This window comes from Podarcis gaigeae, assembly GCF_964106915.1.
Source record: "Podarcis gaigeae genome assembly, chromosome: 6".
Taxonomy (NCBI): domain Eukaryota; kingdom Metazoa; phylum Chordata; class Lepidosauria; order Squamata; family Lacertidae; genus Podarcis; species Podarcis gaigeae.
The window spans coordinates 97,517,064-97,544,081 of NC_139682.1; the positions used below are offsets into that span (position 1 = coordinate 97,517,064).

Sequence of the window (27,018 nt, forward strand, 5' to 3'; positions counted from 1 at the left end):
TGCCTCCTGCAGTTTGGTCAAACATAAATATAAATATATAAATAAGCCAACCAGCCAGCCAGCAAACAAGCAGGCCTGTCCCAGTAAACGTCTTGGATGGGATTCTCCTAGGAATTGCATGTAAATTATTTCAACCCTTTGGAGGATCAGCAGAGCACAAATGCAATAAAAAATATTTAAGACAACATCTAGGTAGTAACTTCTTTTAAATTATCATTATTATAACCTGATAACATTAAAATATTAATTATTTAGAACTGGAAGCTTCTTAGGCACCTGTTTTGAATCTTCCAGACTGCATATTTTTGAAGACTCTGGAGCTGCTGGCCAAGTCTTTGCATGCCTTGTATTCATGTCTTTCCGTTACTCACTCACAGAATTCTCCTACCTTGTTTCCAGGTAGACCAGTACCTCCAGCAACTGCAGGGCCTTGAAGTGCTGGTCTCTCAGGTTCTTACTGGTGGAGAGTCAAGAGATAACGCAGAGCTGGAGAGGAAAATGCGAGAGGCAGAAGAGATGCTCCAGCAAGTCCTGAGGGAGGCCCAGAGCTTACAAGGTAACTTGAGTCTTTCGAGATCCCTCTGGAATGTGACATACCCTCCAACTTTTCTGTGATGAAAATAGGAACGTCCCATTCCATAATGATAATTTTACTATTTATGCCCCACACATCTTACTGGGTTGCCCAGTCTGGGCAGCTTCCAACATATATAAAAATATAATAAAACATTAAACATTAAAAAAACTTCCCTGTACAGGGCTGCCTTCAGTTGGCTCAGGCGTGGGATAACTCCAAACCCTCCAGCATTTCTCCAGTGAAAATAGGAACATCCTAAGGAAATGTGGGACGGCTTCTCTAAATCAGGGACGTCCCTGAAGATAGGGACACTTGGAGGGTCTGATGCAATTATAAGAGAACTGAGGAAGAAAAGTGGCTGAGTGCAGCCACAGAGGTTTAAATAGATGTTTATTTCCCCCCATTTGAATCAATGGGATTTGACAATGCTTAATTTTGGTTCAATCATGTCCACACACAAAAACATCAGTACAGTGGTACCTTTGGTTATGAACTTAATTCATTCCGGAGGTCCATTCTTAACCTGAGGTACCACTAAATGGGGCCTCCCACTGTTGCTGCGCCACCACCATGCAATTTCTGTTCTCATCCTGGGGCAAAGTTCTTAACCCGAGGTACTACCTCCGGGTTAGTGGAGTCTGTAACTCAAAGTGTTTGTAACCCGAAGTGTTTGTAACCTGAGGTACCACTGTATCTAGAAAAAGTTCTTAAAAGCAAAACGTTAACACACAACCCTCTTGAACACACAATATTTGAAAGCCTTATTTTTCTGTCTCCTGGGCCTTAATTTTTTTAGAAGGCAGAAAAAAGAGGACTGCCAGTGGTATAAAAGTGTTCTAAAATGTGATGGTTTTGTGAATGTGTGTATTCCCCAGCCCTTTAAATTGGTGGTGCCAGGCTTTCAAGCAGAGACCCCCTGCATTCAGAGCACATGCTATGCCACTGAGCTGTGTCCCCCCGCCCACGGACTCTGCAACCAGTGCACTCCCTCTTCTTGTTTGTGAAGGCATGTACATATGTTAGTCACAATCCACACCCGCCTGTAGCTTATTGAGAGATACAGCATTTCGATGCATCCCCCCAAAACCGCCAACGTTGATCCAATTTTAAAATGTTAGCCTTGTAAAGACAAAGTGTGTATGCCCCCTCTCTGCCCAGTGGTATAGGCAGACAGCAGCTTGAAAACACATCCAGCCATACTGATGCATACAATGACTGGCTCGTGTGTGTTGCAGTGCAGCCGGGAGCGGGCTACTTTGCTGCGTCTTAAGCCAGCCATATGTACGCAGCCATGGTCTTTCCCCTCAATTCATGATTCATGTCATAACGTTAAGCAGTTTTCCATGTCTGTGTCCATTCTCTCCCCTCCTTCTGACTACTTAGTGTGGCAGAACTGAGAATATTCAGATGAACTCTCCTCTTCTCAGTGGGGATCTCCCCCAGATTGTACGAATTGTTTCTCTGTTTGTCCACCACCAACCATGCGCCCATTTATGTTGTATTCTCCAGCCTAATGTCAAACGTTATCCTTTCTTCATGTCCAAGCTTCTGACAGGTCCTTGGGGAGCCGCCTGTCCAAGATGAAAGTTCAAGAGTCCACCTACCGGACCCGCTTGGAGGAGATCACGGAGACTGCCAACAGGTTGCAGTCTTTGGGTGGTCAGTACCAGAGCCAGGCAGAAAATGCCAGGAAGCTTGTTGCGAGAGCTCGCTTGGATTTGGAGCAGAGCAAGGCAAAGATGGGAAGCGTGGCAAGTATCTGCGTTCTGAAATACTGTCTTGTGCATTATTGTCATTTGCTAGTGAAATGCCTAGCAAAGGGTGTGTGGTGCAATGTATCATATGTCTATGGGACACACGGCATACCCCTTTTGAATTCCTACCAGTGCTGCTCTGGCCTGCCCAATGCCAGGGGTTTGGAGACAGAGAGAAGAAATTACAGAGAATGAGTAAAAACACTTTGAGATGCACTGTTTTGTGACTGGTGGAGCTGAGAGGCTTTTAGCTCTCTGGTGGGTCCTGAGGGTGGAAAGATGAAGAACCCATGGACTATAGTGTAATTATGCTGAGCTGTGGAACACAGCATAGGATCCTCTGCTTCTTGGAAGTGCACATTGATATATCTCTCTCCCCCATGCAGATTATTCCATCTTTAGACCTCCCTGGAGGGTCAAACCAATTTTTAATCCTGGCACAAGAAGCCATGAAGTTGGCAAACAGGTGAGTTGATAATAATCTTCACTAGACTGCTCCTAACATACTTTCTGTCACTGGGCTTGGTGTTGGAAACATCAAGACCTAACATTTTAAAAAAGGAGCAGTAATTTTATAACAGTGAAGTGCAGATATGGTTACCAACTTGCCTTTGCCCTTAGACAAGGAAACTACTCCAATTTCCAGGGGTCTCCTGTGAAGGTAGTTTTAGCATCATTGTAGCTGCTAGTTAATTCGCATTGGTGGTGGCTCTCGAATGCCAGACCTTGACTTTCTGATGGAAGTGGCATTGTTTTAACATATGTTAATCAGCAACTGCCAATTTCTCTGACCACAGCACACAAAGGACATGAGCCTGTTTCAGACATAAGAAAACAAACCACAGTTTCCCAGGTTATGTGTCACAGGAAATGGTGGTTTGTTTAAGACTGGAAGCAAAAGCTTGCAAGCATGAAAGAGAAGGGGAGGGAAGAGGGAGTGTGCAAAGCCAAAGCTTCCTGTTGTTTACATAGTAGGAAACACAGGTAGCTGCAGTTGTGAAGAGGATTTGGGAAGCTGATTTCACACACACAACTCTGCTTGTGGGTCTTAGGATCCAAGCCCTTGGAACCCTGCTCCTGGGATTGAGCAGGCTGTAAAACTTGTCCAAGTAGCTAACTATAATGCTGTATCATGTTATTTAGGTTAGAGACAAGGTGGGGTGCTGGCTGTGAATCATCCTCTCCCCCCTTTCCCATATGTTCTCTTTTTGCCTTCTAGGCACATGCAGCTGGCAGATACTATCGAGCGAGCAGCCAGGGCAGCGGCAGAGGCCTCAGAGCAGGCACTGGGATTGCTGCAGTCGTCTGCGAGTGGAGGAGACATCCTGGTGAACTCTGGGCCAGGGCTCCACAAAAAGTACGTCCAACTGTGCTGCTTTGAATGCTTTTTCAGTGCAGGGAATGTTTTCTCTTCTCGGTTGACTTCATGTCCCATCATCATTATTTCATGATATTATTATCATGATTGCTAAAAGCATTTTGAAATAGGACTGGAGCTTTTCCTGGGATAAGGAAAACCCAGGTCACTTAATGTGGATAATAAGCTTCCTGTACCTATTTTAATTCTCCATAGTTCTCCAAAAAGGATCGCATGAGAAAATCTGGATTGAGGGTAAAATTAATAGAGAATTAATAGTGGTACTTCTCTATTAATTTTTACCCTCAATCCAGATAGTGATACGGGACGCAGGTGGCGCTGTGGGTTAAAGCCTCAGCGCCTAGGACTTGCCGATCGAGAGGTTGGCGGTTCGAATCCCTGCGGCGGGGTGCGCTCCCGCTGCTCGGTCCCAGCGCCTGCCAACCTAGCAGTTCGAAAGCACCTCCGGGTGCAAGTAGATAAATAGGGACCGCTTACCAGCGGGAAGGTAAACGGCGTTTCCGTGTGCGGCTCTGGCTCGCCAGAGCAGCGATGTCACGCTGGCCACGTGACCCGGAAGTGTCTCCGGACAGCGCTGGCCCCTGGCCTCTTGAGTGAGATGGGCGCACAACCCCAGAGTCTGGCAAGACTGGCCCGTACGGGCAGGGGTACCTTTACCTTTACCTTTAATAGTGGTACAGGAAGCTTACTGTTGACATTAAGTGACAATATTGATGAGGGCTTAAGCATTTCCTAGTCCATTGTTCTCTGACTGGGGTGCAATTCTTACCATAAACTGACCATTGTTGTCAGTAACACATAAGGGACAAGAGGATTTAAATGACAAGCTTGGAAAGTCCCCAATTCCCAGCTTGATTAAGATCCAAAAGGGGAATCCCAACAGGAAAAATGCTTAGTAGATTAAGAAAAGCACTTACGTGAAAAGAATAGGCGAAACAAAGAAAACACCAAAGACAAGGGAGCGAGAGGTTAGTTAACAGGGGCTCCAAATCCTGTTTGGTGCATGTGATGCAGTTGTAATGCAATTCCAAATTCGGAGCTGCTTACCACAATAATGTTTATTGCAAGGAGCAAAATACATTTACTACCAGGATGCATGTCTTAAAATAAAGGCCCACAAGATTGCAGGTAGGAGTTGGAGCCTGTCAGCGTCTGCAAGGCCACATGTTCCCCTCCCCTGACACAGAGACAGATTGCATCCCTCTGAGGGAGGCCTCTCATCATGATGATTGAGCTACCAGGTATCAGGCAGGTTCAGCATGAAGGATGCCTATCACTGTACATCTGCTGAGCCCACGTCCAACTGCCAAGCAGTCTTCCCCAAACTGGTGCCCTCTGGAGGGCATCAGGTTGGCCAAGACCTCCTGGCTGCCTCTGCTTGGTTGCTTTCACTTCTTTTTTTATGCATATATTTTATTTTGATTACATATTCCATATTACAAATGCATTGCATATTCAATGTTGCATATTCAAAAGAAAACTAGAGAAAAGAGAAAAAAATAAAAATAAAAAACAAACATTTTCAGTTATACATCTTTACACCCTTTGGCTCGTCTCCCTGATTTGTAACTTGACTTCCCGCCTCCCTTAAACGGTTCCTAATAATTCATTACTTCTTGATATCTGTTCAATTAATAAGTCTGTGGAGAGCATTCTAATTGCCAATGGGATTTTAATCTACACTAAGCCAAGCAAAGCCCTGGGAACCTATTTTTTTTCATGTAATTTATGAAAACATTCATAGGTTGCTTTCACTTCCTGTTCACCTCCTCTGAGTGAGAAAACAGTGATAAGTGTGAGGGGCAGGGACCAGGAAAGAGAGCCAGGCAGGTGAATGGGCAGGGGTGACAACAGATGAGGGGGTGCTTTTGGATGCAGCTTGCCCAAGCCCCTCCTTGCCCCCCCACACCTGGATCTGGTGAAAGGTGGCCGGGTGAGAGCAGGTTTTCCCTTCATCATAACTGATTCCCAGGCTCAGCATTGGCCTTTTTCTCTGTCATAGTAAATGGCAGCTATTGACTTTTATGGGAGAAAGTTCTGTAGTGTGGTTAGTGAAGCTATAAAAGAGAGATTAGAGTGCTTCTGGGGAGCCCAGCTTTAATTGGGACTCAAGTTTGCTCTTTCCATATATGCCGTGTCCTGCCCAGAGTTCTGCTTCTTACAGATGCTGAAATGTGAGGGAATGTTATGGACAGGCTTTTATAGAAAGAATATGACCATGAGGCATGATTATCAGCTCCCCATGGGACATATTACTGGTTATTTTGTGTGAACTAAGGGTACTGTGTTCGTTATCAACCTTTTATATGCTGTTAAGTTGAATATAGCAGGGTATTAGAACCCTCCTTTCCCAGGAAAAAAACCTCCAAGAAAATGTGATGGAAATTTTCAGAGTTGGCAAAAACTAACAAACTAGATCTGATCAAGTCCACTGAATAATTCATGTCACAGTAAACCGGGTGTTTAAGAGTGATGTTAAAACATGTCCCTTATTTTTATTATAATAACTTATTATTTCATTTACTATACTTTTCACAATAATATATAATTATAGTAACACTTGCTATTTATATAGTGTGTTTTTAATACTCAAAGCTCCTCACAGACATATTTTTCGATAATTCTTTACGACGACTTTGCAAGGAGCTGAGGCATTTGAGGCCACTTTGTGAATTCATGACTGAGTTGAGATTTGAACAAGTGATTTGTGCTGAATTATGATGAAGAATAAACTATCAGATGCGGAAAAGACTCACGTAGTATCTTACAATGGACTAACCTTGCATTGCCATGCACAAGAGCCTCTCCTTCGAACAGCAAAAGAGATCATGGAGGTTCCCCTCTGGCTTAGTGGGGCTCTCAGAATTAGAAGACAGTCAGTGACTGGCTCCTGTCCCCCCTGTGCGTCAGGAGAGCAGATAAATGCGCCCCACCCCCCTTCCACCCTGCCCCCATTCTGTCCTCTTTGTGACGCATTGAGTGACATTTTGGGGTCACTTCCAGGTTCAGCGCATGCATGTTCATGGCTCTTTTGGATACACATTAATCAGTCATTGCCTGTCCTCAAAATCCCTGTGGTTTATGAGAATCACAAGAAGAAGAAGAGTTTGGATTTGATATCCCGCTTTATCACTACCCGAAGGAGTCTCAAAGCGGCTAACACTCTCCTTTCCCTTCCTCCCCCACAACAAACACTCTGTGAGGTGAGTGGGGCTGAGAGACTTCAGAGAAGTGGGACTGGCCCAAGGTCACCCAGCAGCTGCAGGTGGAGGAGCGGGGAAGCGAACCCGGTTCACCAGATTACGAGACTACTGCTCTTAACCACTACACCACACTGGCTCTCCACAACATGCTTGGATGTTTTGGCCACAAATAATCATGGTAGACAGGAGAGCCCAAAAGCAGAATCACTTGGGCTGAATTCATACATTAACTTGGTGATGTGGTATACCTCTTGGAAAAAAGGAGTTTCACACTCCTAGGCTTAAAAGTTATCTTCCCATTTCAGATATGATGAGGTAAAGTTGCTCTCAAGCAAACTGGAGGCTGATGCTGGCAAAGCTGCATCTGATGCTGACAGGGTCTACCAGAGTAGTCAGATGGTGCTTGACTCTCTGGCTCGCTTACCAAAGGTCGACACAAGCTTCTTTCAGGTGAGGGGTGTGTGTGTGTGTGTGTGTGTGTGTGTGTGCATTCACACTCTCTCTTTCAACAACATGTGACCCTTCAGTTGTTGGACTACAACTCCCATCAGCCCCAGGCTATGTGGCCAGTGATCAGGGATGATGGCAGCTGCAGTGCCAACAACCCTGGAAGGGCCACCAGTTCGCCATCCCTTATTTAGTCAACAGTTGTTTGCACTTCTTAGATATGGGTGGTCTTGCTAGAGGTGGAGAGAGGCTGCTTTTTGTGACAGCTGTGAGGGGCTCTGAACCAAGTGATGCTTTTCTCAGGAGGAAGCCGGTCAGCTCCGGAAGAAAGCAGATTCTTTAACTGGCTTAGCGGGAATGTACATTGCAGAATACAAGCAGCTCCAAGGCAACACAGAGCGTTGGGAGGAAGAGATCAAAGAGCTCTTGCAAAAAGGACAGAACGACAGAATGGTAAAGTACATCCATATTAGCAATCAGGGAGACCATTATTGGGTAAAGGGCTCTGGGATCCCTGGAATCTTTAATCCATTCCTTGCCATTTATGGGTTTCTAGGCAAATGTTATGGGCATATTTTTTACGACATGTCTATTTCACTTAAGGAATAGAAACAAACTAATTTTTAATTAGTGTCCTTGAATTCTCCAATAGAGGGCATTTTTATAGATCTGGGAGTGGGGCTGTATTTTCATTTTCATGCTATTTATTTTGTTTGCTTGTTGCAGGTGTCTGTCCAACTGCTGTCTCGTGCCAACCTTGCCAAGAGTAAAGCTCAGCAGGCACTGAGTGCTGGCAATGCCACATTTGATGAAGTGGACAGCATCTTGAAGAATCTCAAGGGTGAGTTGCTTGACAACTGCTGGGTCTAGACCATTTGCAGGTGTGTTGTGGTTGCGGGTTTTCTGAGTAATGGGTGGGGAGTTCGTTGAGGAGGAGGCCAGAAGAAGCAATGACATCCATGTCCAGAGTTCAACATAAATAAAATTGAAATTTGCATCAAAACGGTCTTGCATGTAAATAATGTAAACAAAGAGAATGCAATGGTTTTTTCCCTTCATTTTGGCAGTTTGGTTCTTTTGGAAAAGGCTGGTGTTGTGTCAGAAAGTGAAGTATAGGCAATCAAGGGGCAGCCAGGTTCTATAGGTAGGAGAACTTGGTCAGAAGTGGATTTAGGGGAGTGTGACCAGGTTGCCCACTGAGCCAAGAGGGCACCACAACAGTGACGAGCAATGGAAGATGAGAGGCAGAGGGGTGCCGGATTTTGGCACCACACAGGACACCCCTGAAGTTTTAAAGCCCAAAGTCTGCCACTGACTTGGTTAGAGGCCATGAAGGTGAGACTTCCAATATGAAGATGTGACACACTCGTCTTCTTTTGCTGTCTGTTCCTGCACATTTTCAAATTCATGATTTGTAATTTCTTCCCTGAGACAATGTGGCTTCCCCAAATCCACTCTGGATGGTTGAGAGAACCCCCAGAACAGTGGAGGGTGGGGGAGGAGAGAGGAAATTGTTCCATAGGGCAAGCATTGACAGAACAATCATCGTAGTGCAACACTGAATTTCCCCCACGAAAAGCTGTTTTATTTCAGTAGTAAAGGTGACGCTGATTGTTGATTGTTAACAGATTTAAGGAAACTTTTAATCTGCTGCAGCTTGCTGCCCTTAAATGTTGGAGTTGGGTTTTAGTTTTAGATTTAATTTTTAGATTTTTTTCAGAGGCTTCATGGGTTTTGTTTGGGTCTTTTTTATTTTTTGGAAGCTGCCCTGAAGGTCCTTGGGCCATTTGCAAGGTGTAAATATAATGAATAAACTCCAGGATAGGGATGAGGGAGATATTTGATTTTGTTTGCATTTTAATGAAAAGCCACTTAATTCTTACTTCTCAAACCAGAACACAAACTGAAACTCAGCAATTCCCCCAAAACTGCACTTGTTTGAATTTTGCAATGCAGTTCTGCAACCAACCACTGTGTACAAAAATGAGTAAGCAAAGTGTCAACTCAAGTGCATATAGTTGTGAAAATAACATACAAAATTGCTTTTCAAAAATACTAAAAAAAAAGTTTAGTAGGAGAAATTGTCCTACAAGGCTGGTGAATGTTGCTGTGGAAATGTGGAGAGCTGAGTTTAAGATTGGAAAAATAAGAAACTAAAATTGACAAATCTGCCCATCCCTATTAGAGGGTCACCTGCACTAAATCACAGAAGAAGAGGGTCTCATTGGCCACACAGTCTAATCCCAAATGCAGGAATTTCAGAGCTAGAGCATCCCCCAGGGTTGGCTGCCCAGCCTCTGCTTGAAAAGCCTCCATGTTCTCTGCCTTGCCCTGTTCTTGCTCCCTAATTCTCTGCCTGGTACTTTAACCATAAGCTGTTGGAAGCTGGCCAGAACCCAGCTCAGTACTTTTGGCTCAGACTTCTCCTCTCTGCACTGACACGGCTCCTTATTCAGCTGGGTTCCCTCCCACCCTTTCTGTTTGCAGGGTTCGATCTTCAAGTAGGGAACAAGCGAAAAGAAGCTGAAGATGCCATGCAAAGGCTCCCGTTCATCAGCAACATGGTCACCAGAGCCAGTGAGAAGACAAGCATCGCAGAAGCAGCCCTGGGCACTGCAGCTACAGAAGCAGAGGCAGCCCTGAGAATGGCTGGGGAAGCAAAGGAGATTGCGGGGGACATTGACCAGGTATGGGGGGGGGCTGAAAGTATGTTAGTGCCAGAGATCTGCAGTGAGGAAATAGGGGTGGGATCAAGGATACCTGGCTGGCAACAGCCTGGTTTGGAATTGTTCATTCAGACTTGTATTCAATGTTTGCTGGAGGCTCAGTTTGGATAAAAGGTAAATGGACCCCTGACCATTAGGTCCAGTCGTGGCTGACTCTGGGGTTGCGGCGCTCGTCTTGCTTTATTGGCTGAGGGAGCTGGTGTACAGCTTCCGGGTCATGTGGCCAGCATGACTAAGCCGCTTCTGGCGAACCAGAGCAGTGCACGGAAACGCCGTTCACCTTCCCGCTGGAGCAGTACCTATTTATCTACTTGCACTTTGACGTGCTTTCAGACTGCTAGGTTGGATAACATATTGTTATTCAAAACTACGTAAACTAAAATGCAGGGAGATATGCTGTGCATAGGGTTGCCATATGTCCGGAGTCTCTGGTACATATCCGGAATACTGCAGTCAGCAGCAGTGTCCATATGAAAATCAGAAAAATGTCTGGGAAAATTCGGACGTATGGTAGCCGATTTCCCATAAAAATAGCTCAACAATTTTTCTGTCTGTATTTTCACTGTTTGAAATATGGCAACCCTAGCTGTACACCATATGGCATTTCCACAGCGCTTGGAGAATTCAAATTGCTACATGTACACTGTTATGCAGTAATTCTTACAACATCCCTGTGAGGTAGGTTAGTATGATGGGGGTGGGGTTTGACTGAGACCAGCTAGTAAGTTGCTGGCAGAGGACTTCTGGACTTTGCCTCCACAGTACCTTTCATCCTTAGCTGTAGCCCAGCTAGAGGTGGTTTGCAGGAGCATGACCCTGATACTCTGTAGCATTATTATTATTATTATTGTTACTACTACTACTCAATACGTCTCAATACAATTTACAGAGATGTAAAATATAAACATTACACAGACTACAACAAGGTTAGCCAATGTGGTGCTTTCTATGTGTTTTTGGACTGCCAATCCTATCATCCCTGACCAAGCTAGCTGGAGCTGATGGAAGGAGCCGCGTGGCTACATCTGCACCAGAATGTAATGAAATGTCATCATACAAGACATGCCCCTCTTTCCCCAGCACACAGAGTGGAGGTACTGGTTGTATACACAGATACATGTGGTTTTTTACTATCTACCTAATGCAGTTGCTCATTGTTTCTGCACCTCAAGCCACCAAGGCTTTTCCTTCACCTGCCCGTAACTCCTGTCTTAGTCTTCTTTGCATTGCCACTGATTCTGACCTTATAATTGTGCGGTTGGCTGGCTTTCTTTTGCAGGAGATAGGAAGGCTGGCCATGGAAGCAAACAGGACAGCAGATGGAGTATTAGTCCTGGAGAAAGGAATCATTTCTTTGCGGGATGAGGCTAGACGTGTGGAGAGCGGGTTACAAAGGAAGGAGCTGGAGGTTGGCATGGATACAACCAGAGCTCAGGAAGTGAGTGTGCAGCTTTTTGCCTTTTTATTAAAAGGGGTTTTAAAGGAACCTGCTGAGGGAGGAAGGCCGGCTAATAATACGTTTGATTGTTGCGGCTTCTTCAGGTTGGTCAGGCGTCACAGGGTGCCCGGGCGGATGCCAGTGCTGCTGGGAGCACAGTCCAACAAGTCCTCCGTGCCTTGGATGATGTTTTGCGCACGATGGGTAAGAAGCCGTTCTATTTCCTGTTAAGTCTGGAAACATTATTCCAGCACAGAATCGTAGAGTTGGAAGAAATAAGCAGGAACCAGTTACAGTAGGTGGGAGCAAATGTTTGTTGGTGCAGCTGAATATTACGGGCAGGCTTAGAATTTTAATAAGACTTGCAATGTAACAATTACTATGGACAATATGGAGAGATTCAAAATATAGATCATGAAATAATACGCAGCTGAAAATGTTAACAATGGAGGGAATGGTGGGAAGTCTGGAGATTCAGATAAATCTCTAATGGTGTATGTGTACTTGGTATTGTTATAACTTTATGCTTGTAAAATCAAATAAAAATTATTTTTTTAAAAAAAAAAGACCTTTAAGGGCAGACTTGTTCACTTTTGGAGGCCATTTTGGTTCTAGTGAGAAGGGATCAAAAAGAAATAAAGGTGGCATTCATATTCTTCAATATCTCTGCTGAAGTTCTGATGTTACACAAAAATAATCAATTTACTGGTGAAAGGTAATTGACTAAAAATATTTATTCTATTGATAGCTTAATCATATGAGATTGATTGATTGAAATATATAGTATAGTGGTACCTTGGTTCTTGAATGGCTTAGTTGTCAAACAAATTGGCTCCCGAACGCCACAAACCTGGAAGTAAGTGTTCCGGTTTGTGGACCTTTTTCAAAAGCCGAACATCCAATGCTGCTTCCGCTTGGGCACAGGAAACTCCTGCAACCAATCAGAAGCCTTGGTTTTCAAATGGTTTCGGGAGTCGAACAGACTTGCCAGAACAGATTAAGTTTGAGAACCAAGGTACCACTGTACTTAAGGATTAGCTAGTCAGATAACAGAGAAGGTCGCGAGGTACATCGAAAGAGCTATGAAATTGAGGGCCACCATCTGAGTGACAGACTTGTTCATCTGACGGACCTCCTTTTGCTTGTTCTTTTCTCCCTTTTATCCTTATTTCTATTTTTAATTCTTGTATAGCTGTGGCCTGTTGGCTTTGCTAATAAAGTTTTGATTGATTAAGGATTAGCTGGGCACTGACAGCCTAGATTGAGGCACCACATGCAACTGTCCCACAATGAAAATCCCTGTAGTGTCGGGTCCTGTACAGATGCCCCCTCTGTTGCAGATAGCAATCTAGAGGCCGCTACATAGGATGAAGAAGTCTAAAACACAACTGGACAAAATATTATGGGTTCAAATAAAGACATAAAATTTAACTGATAGCTTTTTATTCCCCTTGTATGATGAAACCATGGGATCTGTGAACTACACATCATGAGAGAGTCCCTAACCCAGTGGTGGTCTTGAAACACTAATAAGAGGTCAGGCTGTATGTGGGGAGAATACGCAAGCAGGAGACTGGAGTGCTGAATCCCTGTTGATCCTCTACCCTCTCCACATTCACATTATCTTGGCAAATGTGGGATTGCAAACATACATTTGCTGTGGGAACATATTTCTGTGGCCTAGGAGTGGCCTTATATTTTTCCACATACCAGCTGCTCTTCAATATGTGCAGCATTTTGCGGTGTGTCAAAGCATATTGTGGTTTTAACTCATTACCAATGTTAGGACTTCAGATCCAAGATCTTTTCATTTCTAACACATTACATGCACCAGGACCAGTTCATGAAGCTGCAGGACTGAATACTGTTGTGTGATAAATTGCACTCTTTTGAGGCTGCTGGTTATTTCAGTTATAAGAATCACACCCATGATCACACACCTGTGACATAGCAGTTAATACAGTCCCCTCAGGTAAGTATGAATTTGCATGGGAGGAGTTATGCATACCTGTCCTGTCTGACACCCGGGTATCACACACAGAGCCTTTTGAAAGGCTTTGTATGCAGAGCTCAATGTCTGCAGGCCCAATATGCATGGCAGGGGGAACTGCTATGTAACAACATTGTTTGTTGTCTATGGTTGCATATTTATTTACTACAAGAAAACTGTTTTTGTTGATTAAACAAATAACGGTCTACAATTAAAAATCTATCCACAAATGCAAAATCACAGATTGCTTAGTATCATTAAAAATGTCCCACATACAATGGAGAACATTGTTTGGAAACTTACCTTAATGAAAGCCTTTCTAAGATCTTCGAATTTAGGGTCAGTTTTCAGCAAGGGGTAGCAGAGAATCCAGGGTTATTGACCACTTCTGAATCACGATGTGCACCTATTAAATAAAGCTGATGATCTTCTTCTAGAATCCGGGATCCATGAGTGAATAAATAACATTACAATGGCAGTTTTATCAATGGACAATAGGCTTAATTACTGTAACTGATTGTGTCAAACTGGGATTTGTGAATGAAGCTGCAATTAAGTGAATGCTTCTCTGATCCCTAAATTGGCTACTTCCAGGTCCTTCTCTGGAAACTTACACAGCATCTCTGTACTACCTGTTGGTTCGATCACCTCCCTTCAGAGGAAACTGTCTATTGCATCCCCCCAGGAATCATTGCTCTGGATGTGCCTTCTTCCAACCAGGGGTTGAAACAGTTTCTCACACAGAGTCCTCTGAAGGTGTAGGAGGTACCTGCTGCCTTCAGCCTCTGAAAGTCAGTGTTTTGAAAGTAGAGTGAACCTGCCTCTAAATTTAATTCAGACAAAAGTGGGCTTTGGCTATCAGAAGTTTAGGCAACACTATAATAAAGTCTTGGGTTTGTGGATTATGGGACAGCTCCTTCAACAACCAACTAGATTGAGGGATGCTTGCTCAGAAGGTTTTGCTATTGAGTTCTCCTTTTATTTTACCTCCTCGTATAGATCAACCTGAGTTTGTGGATGAGCAAGGTGTGATCATGCTTGAAATGAACCTAAGTAAAGTCAGAACAAGAAACAACCAGTTGAAAGAACTGATGGCGCAACTGGAGGAAACAGCCAGGCGTCAGAAACTTCGGATTCAGACACTGGAATGGAGCATTACTGAGATTCTTGATGATATCAAGAACCTGGAGGAAATCCGGGATAGTCTTCCCCCAAGTTGCTACAACATACCTCCCATTGAGAAACCTTGAAGCCTTTGGAAGCTGGGACAGAAGACTTCCATGTACTCTGCTAGATCTTGGATACACAAAGCATCAGAGTTAGGCAAACGGTTTTGAGTGCTTCAAAAGATCCAAGCCTCTCAGGACTCAAAAAGCCACATGTGACTGCTGAATAGATCTTTTTCAAGTTCCGTTCATCAGGCTGGAAGAGCAGGCGCATCATTCTGGTTTATGTTGCAGCAGTTCCACTTTGGTGCATCAAGCATGGAGACATAAAGTTTATCTTAGTTGTCCCACTCCTGGGAAGCAAGGGAAGCAACCTGCAGGCTGCACGACAAAGCAGCTGAATTTAAAGAAACCGGTGTGCCGAGAGACATGATTATTGCTGACTATATTAGGAGAAGGTATGTGCCCTGGGTTAGTGTGTGGCTGCAGTTCAAAGCTCGGAGCCAGCAGCTGAATCTGAACTCCCAACTACGTGTCCGCCATCCTAGCCTTCCTTTCTCTCAGCCTGATCTAATGTAATAAGATGGAAGTTATACTCAGCTAAATTAACTTATGCTACATTAAAACCTTTTTATTACCATGAATTACTCTTAACTCTCACTCTCCCACTTAGAATCTCGCAGGCTGCTTTTCCTTCTGAAAATCTTTCTTAGCATCTAATGTTTCTTAACCTCAAGGATGGGATAAGTTTGGGCCACTGAAAGCTTGCATAGGCCTAAAACTGGTTCAGTAGCATTGCCTCACCACAGGAATTCTGGGAAATCAGTGATATCGAACAGCATATTCTCAATACTCTAATCAAACTACAGTTCCCAGAGTCCCTCAGAGTGGGGGGGGGGGCAGGGGAAGCCCTGAGAGTTACTTGTAGAAAATAAATATAGGCTTGTAGAAGCCTGTGGCAGCAATGGTGATTTAATATGTTCTTGCTTCATTTCTCCTCCCTTTTTTTACAATGAAAATGGGGGTGTCTCTGGTAGATTATCTACAACAAGCTCAAGAGTGTTTTGTTAACCTCATGTGGCTATATAGTGAGAACCACCTACCTGGCCTTAGGTTATAGCTTAGTAAAATTGCCTAGCAGTGCAAGCCTATATATACTCATAAGAAAGTCCCCCTGAATGCAATAGAACTCCCCCCCCCCCCCGGTAACTGGGTCTAGGATGGCAGCCTAAGCTTCTTGTTTTGAATCACCATCTCAGTGAAAGGAGGGACAGACTTTCTTGCGGGAGACAGACAAAATCCCTCTGGATAATTCTGCTGGTTTCCATTTTATAACTCTGTTTTAAGTTATCGTTCAAGGCTGTAGTTGGAAAAAGAAACATGCACTATGCCCTTGCTTCGAACAGTACTTCATACACGTGTATAATGGTGCTAAACATCAAGTATTCTGTTGTGGTTGGGTGAAAAGGGCAAAATAAATAATGAATCCCCATGGTTTGAGAAGGCTGCTTATTTCCTTAATTGTGTTTCTCATTCTGGAAACTCCCCACCCCCACCCCCCGCACAGTGTGAACATTTTAGTGGTGGCGAAATCGACTTTAACTTTGGATAAAGGTAGTTGCAGCATGCCCCAGCGACGGAGGGATCCTGGTCAATGCCTTGATTCTGTGATCATCCCTCAAGCATTCTACCACTGCAACCTAGTGATTAGTCCTGGCATCAGCCTGGCCAGCTTCTTTGCTCAGTCCACAAAACAGATGAAAGACAGTACCTTGTAGTTGCCAGACAACCGTCATTTACTTTCAGTCCAGAAGAGGTCAAAGCTTCTTGTGTTTTACACACAAAGGCCCTCCTCTAGCAACTGCTCTCCCACCAGAGTTTGAAATCAGCTTCTGATGCTACATGGGAGAGTTCTTGTGCTACAGAAATAAAAGCACAATAAAAACCCAGGTGCACATGGAAATCTTACTGGATACTTCTCTGGATTAGGACTAATCTGCCTTTCCCTGTTCACCAGACCTTTTACATGGGATTCTGTGCTGCGAATAAGCCTGTTTGTCACCGGGAGAGGCAGCAGCAGATGTTGTCAGCATGCTACTTTAACAACATAGAACCAGCCATCTATCAACCTTTGCTACAACAAATGAAAAAGGGAACGGCAGAATTCTATTTTAATATAATTGCTAAGTAAAAATAAAATAAGGTTGTCAAACTGTGCTTGTTTCCAGCAAATTATTCTCTAAAGTCCCATTAAGTAGTTGCTATGCTGCAAACCACAGAAATTTACCTAGTAAACGGAAACAGTAGTGAAGGTCAACACAAATTTCATTAGTGTAATTTTTTTATTACATCCTTTTAAACATTTTGTTTTGTTTTTGGCCATGACCATTTTAGCAACAATGACCTAACTCTAGCATATTCAAATCTTTTTTTTTCCTTTTAAAACTTTTTTTTTAAAACAAAGCGAATTTTACGGTTTAAAATTGCAAGTAATGTAAAACAGTCACCTTCCCTCCCTCTTCCCCCCCCCCATCCCCACCCTGCAATGAAAACCCACTCCTCTGATGTGTGGGTCAAAGCCTGACACTTTTGCCAACTCTTTCCAAACCAATCCCATCAGCATCATCCAGATTTATGCTCCGCCCTGCTCTCTCTCCCCTCCCCCCTAACCATAAGCATAACTGAGCACATGAAGGCAAAGATAAGACAAATAAGACATTATATACATCATCTGAACCACAATGCTATGTTCCTAAGGCATGCTGTCCTAAACTGGATGAAACTGGAAAGTGGCCAGAATAACCCATCTTTTGTTCCAGAGTATGGAGAATTCATCCCTCTATTTTCTTTGCTAACCTCATTTTCTTAATCCTCCCCACAAAAGTGTCCTTCAAAACTTTCTGGAAGGCCACAATTTCTGCCTTTCACTCTCTCACACACAGAGACAAATACAGACTGTCAGATACGTTCTTGGCTTTGCACTCTGCAGCTTAGCATTGAGATGTACGTGGGTTCCAGCAAGAGGTTGTGGCTGCTCTTAAAACGGAGGCATGTGAAAGAGAGAGTGCTTTGGAAATAGTAGTTGGTAACGCGGAACAGGACAGCAATAGCTACTTATCTAGAGTCATGTAGGATTTCTAAGCCTTCTGTGAGTAGAAAAAATCTCATCAAAGAGACGGTCTCTTCTGTACATCTGCCTGTGACAGCAGTGAGTGTCTAAGGGGTAGTGAATGCTTTGGGGTGTGGTACTATAATGCCAGGTTGTGACACAAATCTCATCCCTGTGTGCCACCATCTTCTCTGGCTGCCAAACGCTTTTAGGGGTAGCAGCTGCCTAAGAACGTGCAACAGAAAATGAGGGATTGAGGTATTTAGGGTGGAATCCCCATGCCCCATTCACTCACATTTTACGAGTCCACATGACATCTTCCATTTATAACCCTTCTTTGTTTTCTCAGTGTTTCCTTCATCTTTTTTTCTAATAGCAGAAAGTTTTATCTTCTTGAAAACATGGATGCCCTTAGCACTATTCTTATCCTCTTTTTAAAAAAAAAGATATGTGGTTTTGATGCGAGCAGTGATATATTGAGCAAGCAAGTTTATCATTCATGATAATCTTTGTGGTGGGCACCATTTTATAAATCAGACAGTATTTTTCATCAATATTTAAAATAGCACTAAAATGCTTTTCTGGATATATAATATTAAAATAGTAGCAAAATACTGCTTAAATTAAAAAAAAAATGTTTTAGTACTCTAACAATAAATTACTAAAGGAAAAGAAGACAGAAACCTTTCCACTCATCACCACAAGGAGTTTTTCCCCGATTCAACACTTTCAATACAAAGGAAACATTAAATACTTGGTTATTTGACATTTTGTTAGTAATAATGGACAATCACACTCAAATGAGTAAGTGCTTAGTACTAAATAAATGACTCTTTGTTTAAAACAACAACAACTGGATTCCCCCCCCCCCCCCAAATAACTGCACAGGTTATTTGGACCTTCTTCCTCATCCAGAGCAGGCATGTCACACAGCAGAACAAGCAAAAGAAAAGCGAAATATCCCCAATAGTGTGGAAAGACAATTACAATTCTGGTTGTAGTTTGCATTAGCACTCAAGGACACCAACGTGGAAGCAGCCAGAGATTCTAAATACTGATTTTTCCAGGGACACTTCCTGTATTCAGTGCAGATGGTCACCTATAAGTCCAGTGAGAAAGATGTAGCCAGGCAAGAGCTCAGAATGAAGTATGCATTGCTTTCACTCCAGCCAAGAATAGCTGATCTAGGCTTGTAGAAATCTCACATGGACAGCCTTCCTGAGGCTATGCCACTCTAGAGTCCCTGATGGAGGATCACATGTGTGAATACTTCCCCAGATCAAGCAAATACACACAACACCTCAGGCATTTGACACATTTCTCTAACTCTGTTTAGTGGGGCCAAGTGAGGAAGTGCAACTCATGGTTTGGTTGTGACACATTATTTCTGAAGAACCATATTGCATTTCTTCCTCTCTGACAGACATTCACTGATTCCTCTCACTAGCTATAACACAATCACAACTGGCTACTTGTTTTGAGAACTAAATCGAGTGCAGCTGCTGGTATTTCCTTGAGGTTTGGGGGAGGGCATTGCCTGAGTGAGGGGGAGAGTGCCTCTTCCTGCAGTTGCCCCCCCCCCCAGGCTGAAAGAGGCAGGCATGTTGACAGAGGGAAACAGCTGCGAATGAACGAGCCTGAACTAATCACACTAGCAAGGGTGCAGTGGACACCACAAGTGATGAAAAGCCAAATGAGCTTCTGCAGAAAATTAAACACTTTAAACCAAGAGGACACAGCCAATCTGGGACAAATGATTGAAGGCATTCCATGAGCAAGCAAGGTGGGTTACTTACTTGCAGCATCCCAGGCAGGTGTGCTCTGTGTCACTACTCTACTCTAGGGAGTGCTCCTTTTTAAAAAGGGATTAAAGCACAACAGGAAACCCATTTAAATTCCCTGCCCTTAGAAACAAGCATCTATTTACAAAGGGAAATTCTGCCTCCCTGCCATTCTTTCATCCTTTCCCCAGCAATTCCCCTCCTTCAGATAACACAATCCAGAATTTGGGCAGTTTCTTTTCTTTTTCTTTCTTTTTCAAGCTAAATCTTCCATGCTTGACCTAAAAAGTCTGGGCTTTGTACCAAGTGGGTCAGAATCTCCTTCTGCCAACCACATTCTAATTTGAATGGATCACAGCAATTTTTTAGAAAGCCAAAAACAGAGGGAATGGAAAAAACCCTGCATTAAAAATAAAAAGGCCCACTGAAATTTATTTAGCTGATGTATTATGAAAATACCTTCCTGGCTTCCAAGGTGTGCTAGAAAGGTATGCAATGTTCCATCCCCTAATAACGCATGCTGGGAAGGTAGACCCCAAAGCTGTCCCCCTGAGGCACGTGGCATCTGATCCTCTCTTCCATTTTCTCTCCTGACTAGAAGGGGGAAGATTACTGGATGGAGTGTGCACTCGGCTGGTTGTTGTATGCAGCGCTTCCCGGCATTTGGTAGTGGTGGTGGGACATCAGAGTGAAACAGGCAGATGCACACAAGAGGCAATGAGAAAGAAATGAGAGAGTGAGAAAGAGAGAATTGTGATGAACAACCGTAGGAGAGTGGAGTAATAGGGCTGCCATGGTGCAACTCCGAGGGAGCTTTAGCCAGAGGCATTCAGGTACAGCTGACTCTTGAGGATGTAATCAATGACTGGCTGACACAAGTAATCCACCACATGACCATCACCATGCTGAAGAGCCAGTCTGTGGGAGAAACAGAGGCAGAGGGAGGCGGTCAGTTGAGAAGATGGACAGCTGCACAGGCTACCCTGCCTATTTGGTTGGATGGAGCATAGTTCCTGAGGCTGGGGGCTTGTAGACTTTGCCAGTGGGAGCACTAATGTGGGGAATGGGACTGGAGGAGAGGTAGGTAGGAGAGAAAGCAGATCTGTCCCCTTATCTCAGCCACCCTGCTTATGATATCCAAGACGTCTCTTGAACTAACCCCAGACAGGTGTCTTCCACTGAACAGAAAAGGAAAGGGGAGTTTTCAAGGCCCATTTTCTTTTCTTTACACAAATAAGAGCTGGTCTATACAAACAGCAGTTCCAAGGTTAAACTGCATTCAAACACGCAGCCCAACACTATGCAATCTTTAGTCTCAGAACAGTTTACAAAACGGTCTGTGCTAAGATTTCTTTGACACTCATGGAAATAAACATGGAAAAGTCAGATAATATTCTACTACTAGAGTTCTGACAAATTATTTCATTTGCCCATGCCATTGAAAGGGCTGCAGAATTCTGCAAAAATTACCATGCTGGATTTCTCAACAGAACTTTCAATTCTGTAATCTGCTAATTAGTTTGGCTGCATATTCTAGGGCAGTTAAGGTTGCAAAACTGCAGAGCGTGACTCTTCTCTTCATGGCTCCACAGCCTCTCCTATCTGGATAGTGTCACCCACTCTCCAGCAAACAGAGCTCCTGTGGGTTTGCAGCAAGCTAGAGAGGGGGTGAGGATAGGATTGTAAGAAGAGCAAAGTGAAGAAGGTTAAAGAATCTCAGGTTAAAGAATCACAATCTCAGGGTCATGTAAGCCTGGTCAAACTGGTCTGTCATGATTTGCTCTGAATCTCTGTGAAGCTTCATACAAAATATGGGACATGCAGGTCATGTCTTGATCACATGTCAGCAAGTCAGAATATGAGCTAAACTAAGAGAGAGTTGTCATTATCTGGGTGAAATCTTAAAATGAAGTCCTATATACATGACATAAAGTTCAAGAATACAATGTGGGATAGGGAGTATTCAAGTTGTATGGTGAAGTGTGTAAAAGAAATAAGCTAAAGATTGTTACTTTGTTCCATATCTTTACTCTTTTCACCCAGATGCTTACAAATACATTCTATAGCATATAGCATATAGCTAAAGAAATAATGCAAGGGTACCATGAGGTCACTAATGTGAGAGACAACAATCCAGCACAATTAGCTCCAGATCTGTCCATTGCTTTGAAGAACTCCCTGGACATCAGATGGAAAGATGGTTTTCCACTGGTGTTCCACTGTGAAAGCTTTGACTTGGACTGACTGGAAAAGGTCCAAGACTCACTTCAATCTGAAGATTACAGGACTGGTCATCCCCTTTTAAGGAAAGTGTAAGCTCAGGTGCCAAAAGTCACTGTTGACTGATAATTATGTCCCCTGTTGTAGTTGAAGTCTTGCGGCACTGTGGTCTAAACCACTGAGCCTCTTGGACTTGCTGATCAGAAGGTCGGCGGTTTGAATTCCCGCTACGGGGTGAGCTCCCATTGCTCTGTCCCAGCTCCTGCCAGCCTAGCAGTTCAAAAGAATACCAGTGCGAGTAAATAAATAGGTGCCACTGTGGCGGGAAGGTAAACAGTGTTTCCATGCGCTCTGGCTTCCGTCACAGTGTCCAATTGCACCAGAAGCGGTTTAGTCATGACTCGGAATGCTGTCTGTGGACAAATGCTGGCTCCCTCCGCCTGAAAGCAAGACGAGCGCTGCAACCCCATAGTCGCCTTTGACTGGACTTAACCATTGGTCCTTTACCTTTTTTACCTTTGAAGTCTTGCAGGCATTTGTTTTGAATTGTGTGGTAGTCTTGAATTATTTGTATTGCCCTTATAATTAATATAATTGAATTATATCTTTATCTCATGTGGTCTAGATTCTATTTTCCGATTACCTTAACAACATAACCCTGGTAAACCTTCACACTGACCTCTCTCTCTGTGTGTAATATGGATTGTCATGTTAGCAACTGACATAGCAGCCGAGAAAGAGGAGGAATGGACTGCTCAGGAACATTCATGGTCAACGGGGTACTTTACATCAAAGACTGCAGTCCCTGTTGAGGAATGGAGGAGGTGAGGAAGAGGGAAAACCAATCCTTAGCCACCATTTTCTGAACTGCTAGTAAACATTGTTGGCTCTGCAATCAAACACCTGCAGAAATATTTGTTGGCAGAAACCAAAAGGCTCCCAACAGTCTGAGCAACATTTTTGCCCTTCCCCCACCCAGAGTCCCTTTCTTGACGCACCTGCTCTTAGTTGAACTGACAATGGCCATGGGGTGGTTCACATCATCTTTCACAACCAGGATATTGTTCTGTGGAGGAAACATAGAAAGAACATTGACAGGAGCCCTTTCCCACAAGATGATCAGGTGATGCTCTGCCCTAAAATGTTCATCTCTGTCTGAGGTGAGCACGAAGGCAAGACCTTTTCCATTTTGGCATCCCCACAGTAGAAATTATTTTAAATAAAGACAATTTTAATTAAGAAACAAATTGCGCCGAGGCAGGAGACAAAAGTTAAACAGTATCCTTAGCAAATTCACTTTAGTTCTTCTTGCTGGGCTAACTCAGGACAGGCAATTCTCACACCTGATTGTTGAAAGTAGAGGTGCTTCCAGGAATTGGCAGAGCTGAAGGGAGCTCACACGCTTAATCAGTAGTCTGACTCAAGAGATGTCCCAGATGAGACAGAAAGGCAAGCAGGCTTCAGTCAATGAAGGCAAGTAAAAAATGAATACTCCAGGAGAGGTATTATGAACTCCTTGAAAAACATTGATTTATCAATGCATATTTACAAAAGGACTTACTTTGTACTTCCGGAGTATTGAGGAGTGGTTCATGATCCGGTCTGTGTCAGTTCCATCTCGTGGCACAACAACAATGCCAAAGTCCCCAACTATCACCTCCATCTGTTGTGAAGCAAAAGGAACATGCATTACAACTGTGGAGTGAGTGGGGTGTGGGGGTGGGGAATCATGTTTATATTCCTGAAAACTTGAATAATCTCTTGGGTTCCTGATTTGCAACTAGAGACAAGCACCATCTCTATTGCATTTTCAGCACTTGTGGAAGACCTCCCTCTTTCAACAAGCCTTCTAATTTGTTGTTGTTGTTTTTATTCCAGTCAGTATCTGTACTGGATTTGAAATTGCTTTTATATATGCAACTGTTTTAAATGTGTTTTTATTGTATTTTGAAATCACTTTGGGATGCTTCATAGGAAGTGATTCATAAACGAAATTAATCAGCATAACCTCCACCTTGCCAGGGGCGTGTGAGACGTCAGTGTGAAAAATCCTGGCTTTTATATACCAAAGGCAGCACTCAGAAGAGAAAGCACTGGCGTTGCACTACTCAGCAACAGACACTGTTACAGCATGCTGAGCATGTGTGAAATTACAGGCACCCGTGGGTGACAGGCAGTATGTACAGTGGGTGCAGTGCTTTTTCTGGGGGGGCGCAGGGGTACGCACACCCCTACACATTTTGTGAATCTAAGTGTGGCCTCATTGAGGGGCAGTATTTCAATATGAGTAGGAAAATGAAAGTACTCCTAAACATTTTTTTAAATAAAAAAAGCACTGAGTGGGTGCAGCCCAAATTCAGGTTCTGCTTTATTTATTCAGGTTCTGCTGGATCAGGAAAGGCTGAAAGAGGAAGGAATGGCTTTGATTGGCACATTAATGCTAGAGGTAACCCTGGTCTGTAATCTGTTTCCAGAAAATAGAGCAGCAAGGCAAGTGAGCAGAATTTCCTTAAGGAAACTGAGTTTTTCTCAAAAAGAGGGACTCTTTCCCCTTATCACTCTAACAGGCTTATCCCTGAGCTTTAATCTTGCTTCCTGTCTTCAGACACTCCTCTAAGAGAAACCAGACCTGCTTTGCCTCAGCGTTTTTTTCCTTGCTCTCTTTGTCTTCCAATCCTGGGAAACCTCTGCCCTCCAGGAATACAAGCCTCCGACTTCCTATGCTTCCTAGCATAGCAGGCTGTGAATACATATGCGAAAGGGAGAGGGAAACCCAAAAAGACAAAAAGCATGTCTCTGTCTCTCCATCTCGTAGGGCGTTTGCATGCAAAGGGAAGGGGCGAAAGTTGGGGGCTCAGTCAGGATTGGAAAGGAAAAGGGGGGTTGCCAATGATGAAAACCCCCATTCCCTCGTAAGAAAGAAATGTGCAGGGGACAGCCCCCTCCCCCCTCCCCAGCCCAAAGCGTTGTGCTCCAGCTGCCTGGAGCCTGCCTGCTCAATGCCCTCAAGCCACTCCAGGCTGTTATCTCACTGGGGCAGTGAAGGGAATCAAGATGGGAAGAGACTGGACTTAGCCTGGAATGCATCCATCCTCTGGGTCCAATGTCCTCTACTACCCCCACAACCTTGGGAAGCAGCCTTGCTCTTTGCTTATCAAAAGAAGTGTAATGAAAGGCAAAATAACTTAAAAGGAAATAGAGATTTCTCTCTCTCGCCAGCTTTGAGGTTGGCACACTAACTATGGTCTCCTGTGACTTTTCCCAGATCCTCTCTTGTTCTTATTATTTGTCCTTCCAAGCAGCACCTGATTTTAGGTGTCAAAATTGTTTGGGGTGTTGGGGGAGGGGTAGTACCTGTGCGGGGGGGGGGGACACATTGTGCTCCTTCTGGGGTGGTTTGTTCACCCTGCACTCAGCTCTCACCTGTGTGGCTCCTAGAAGCTGTCAGCTTGCAACTGTGGACACAGCTGAGGGTGGAGGATGGGTCTCAAACCCATCACAAACCCTCGGTGTGTTAGCAACTTCCCCGGCATGTGAAGACAGGCTGTGGCAGATTAAGCAAGTGGGGTCCAGCAGTCAAGAAGGTGGTTTCTGCAGTGCTGCAGAGGGAAGTGAGGGGCAGGTGGGGTTGACAGACTTGTGCGCCTCCTTCTGGCAACTCCTGTCAGCCAAGCTGGTGCCAAACGTCTTGCTCCGCTTTCCTTTGGCCCACATCAGCAAGGCTGAGAGAGTGGTCTTGTCATTTGGGCATCCCAGGACCACCGCACACACTGCCCAAGCTTGCAGGTCACTTGGGTGCTGCTAATGCAGCAGGTGGACTTCACCTCTGGAGGCGCACAAATGGATGCCAACAGCATTGCTATTGCCAGTGAGAGGGGCTTACAGATTTCATGACTGATGCCCCTAACAACTTGACAACTTTGGGTATTATGCATTTTGACTGAGGGGTGGGGGTAGGGAATGACAGCATTTGCTGTCCTAGCTAGATGTGTTGGGTGGCCTGTGCAACTGAGCACTCCTCCACACTCCCTTTTTATTGTGTATTTATGCTCATGATGCTATTTGGGTGGTCACAGGAGACCCCACTTTTTTGCCTGCAAACGTTTTGGGGCTCTCACACAGCTTGATTATTGCAATATTATTATTATTATTATTATTATTATTATTATTATTATTATTATTATTATTATTATTATAGGATTTATATACCACCCTATACCCGAGGGTCTCAGGGCAGTTCACAAAATAAAATCAAGATATAAAACCACAAAATACCAAATAAAAATAAAACAACCCAATAGCCCCCCCCCAAAAAAAACATTTTAATTAGTGCATAGCTTGTAACGTATTGTTGAAATCCTGTAACTTTATAATACCACATACATTCTGGTTTATTTTTGCTCTGCCTTTGTTGCAGGGCGGTCCCTTCAGATAGTAATAATGTGGAAGCACTGGGGAAGCATTGCAGAACAAACTAAAACAGAATAAATTCACCATTATTGTCCCAGGAACATGTGGCAGAATACCCTCATGATAAAGCACCAGGCTGGAGGGCCCTGAATGTGGATCTCAGAGGTATTCCGAGCTCCTTTCAGACCGCCAGGGGTTGAGTCTAGCCCTCCCTGTGAAGCACAAGGGTTCTGCTGTGGCTATTATTAAGCTCGCAGCAACAGGCTGACTTCAGTTTTTAAATAATCCTTATTTCTTGCAGTGTCACGGAAACATTTCTAGCCATATTAGGGTCTGTAAGGCTCTATTGGCCCATAGGCTAAATTTAGGGCTAAAATTCTGTGAACCTCTCTTTTTCAATGCAGCAGTTTGTGATGGAGCCTTTCAAAACCACCCACATGTACACTCTTGTGATCAACAGCCTTGCTGAGTGGCAGAACCACCTAGTCTCACGCTGTGAAAGAGGCACGGAAAGAAGCCCAAGGTGAAGAGAGAAGAGTCCTCAAGAATGGTCCATAAAGCAAAACTGATTATACTTAGACTGCAACCTTCTTGGGACTGGGGCATCACATGCCCCCCCCCCCATCTTACTCTGTGCCTTGCTTGGAGATAGTTCAAAATGAACAATAAATCTGAGTACACATGGCTTCCTGTGCTATGAGGCAGCAGGTGCTGTGTGCTTGCCATTTAATGAGATTCATGACCTTGCTGTGCATCTGCACAACTCCAGTGAGATTTGAAGCGGCACCCTGGTTTGCAAGACAAGCTGTCCAAGAGGAG

General features: G+C 44.0%; 2 protein-coding genes across 5 annotated transcripts in view; one reads left to right on the forward strand and one right to left on the reverse strand.

Moving 5' to 3' along the window:
* The window catches only part of LAMC2 (laminin subunit gamma 2), a 45,535-nt gene extending 29,364 nt beyond the window's left edge, over positions 1 to 16,171 (forward strand). The window contains exons 13-23 of the mRNA XM_083743774.1: positions 400 to 556; positions 2,123 to 2,328; positions 2,718 to 2,797; positions 3,551 to 3,688; positions 7,218 to 7,362; positions 7,663 to 7,812; positions 8,086 to 8,200; positions 9,847 to 10,046; positions 11,365 to 11,523; positions 11,628 to 11,727; positions 14,513 to 16,171. Coding sequence (XP_083599900.1) covers positions 400 to 556; positions 2,123 to 2,328; positions 2,718 to 2,797; positions 3,551 to 3,688; positions 7,218 to 7,362; positions 7,663 to 7,812; positions 8,086 to 8,200; positions 9,847 to 10,046; positions 11,365 to 11,523; positions 11,628 to 11,727; positions 14,513 to 14,763 — 1,701 coding nt within the window. The 3' untranslated portion in view covers positions 14,764 to 16,171. The remainder of the gene's footprint in view (positions 1 to 399; positions 557 to 2,122; positions 2,329 to 2,717; positions 2,798 to 3,550; positions 3,689 to 7,217; positions 7,363 to 7,662; positions 7,813 to 8,085; positions 8,201 to 9,846; positions 10,047 to 11,364; positions 11,524 to 11,627; positions 11,728 to 14,512) is intronic.
* Positions 16,172 to 17,041: 870 nt separating this feature from the next.
* NMNAT2 (nicotinamide nucleotide adenylyltransferase 2) overlaps positions 17,042 to 27,018 on the reverse strand; it is a 72,772-nt gene continuing 62,795 nt past the window's right edge. For 3 of the 4 annotated variants that reach the window (XM_083743989.1, XM_083743988.1, XM_083743987.1), the window contains 3 exons: positions 23,351 to 23,452; positions 22,788 to 22,855; positions 20,000 to 20,487 (listed from right to left, as the gene is read on the reverse strand). In XM_083743989.1, the coding sequence (XP_083600115.1) occupies positions 20,385 to 20,487; positions 22,788 to 22,855; positions 23,351 to 23,452 (273 nt within the window). In that variant the 3' untranslated portion in view covers positions 20,000 to 20,384. Of the gene's footprint in view, positions 20,488 to 22,787; positions 22,856 to 23,350; positions 23,453 to 27,018 lie in introns of all 4 variants that reach the window. The other variant, XM_083743986.1, reaches the window with a different exon arrangement.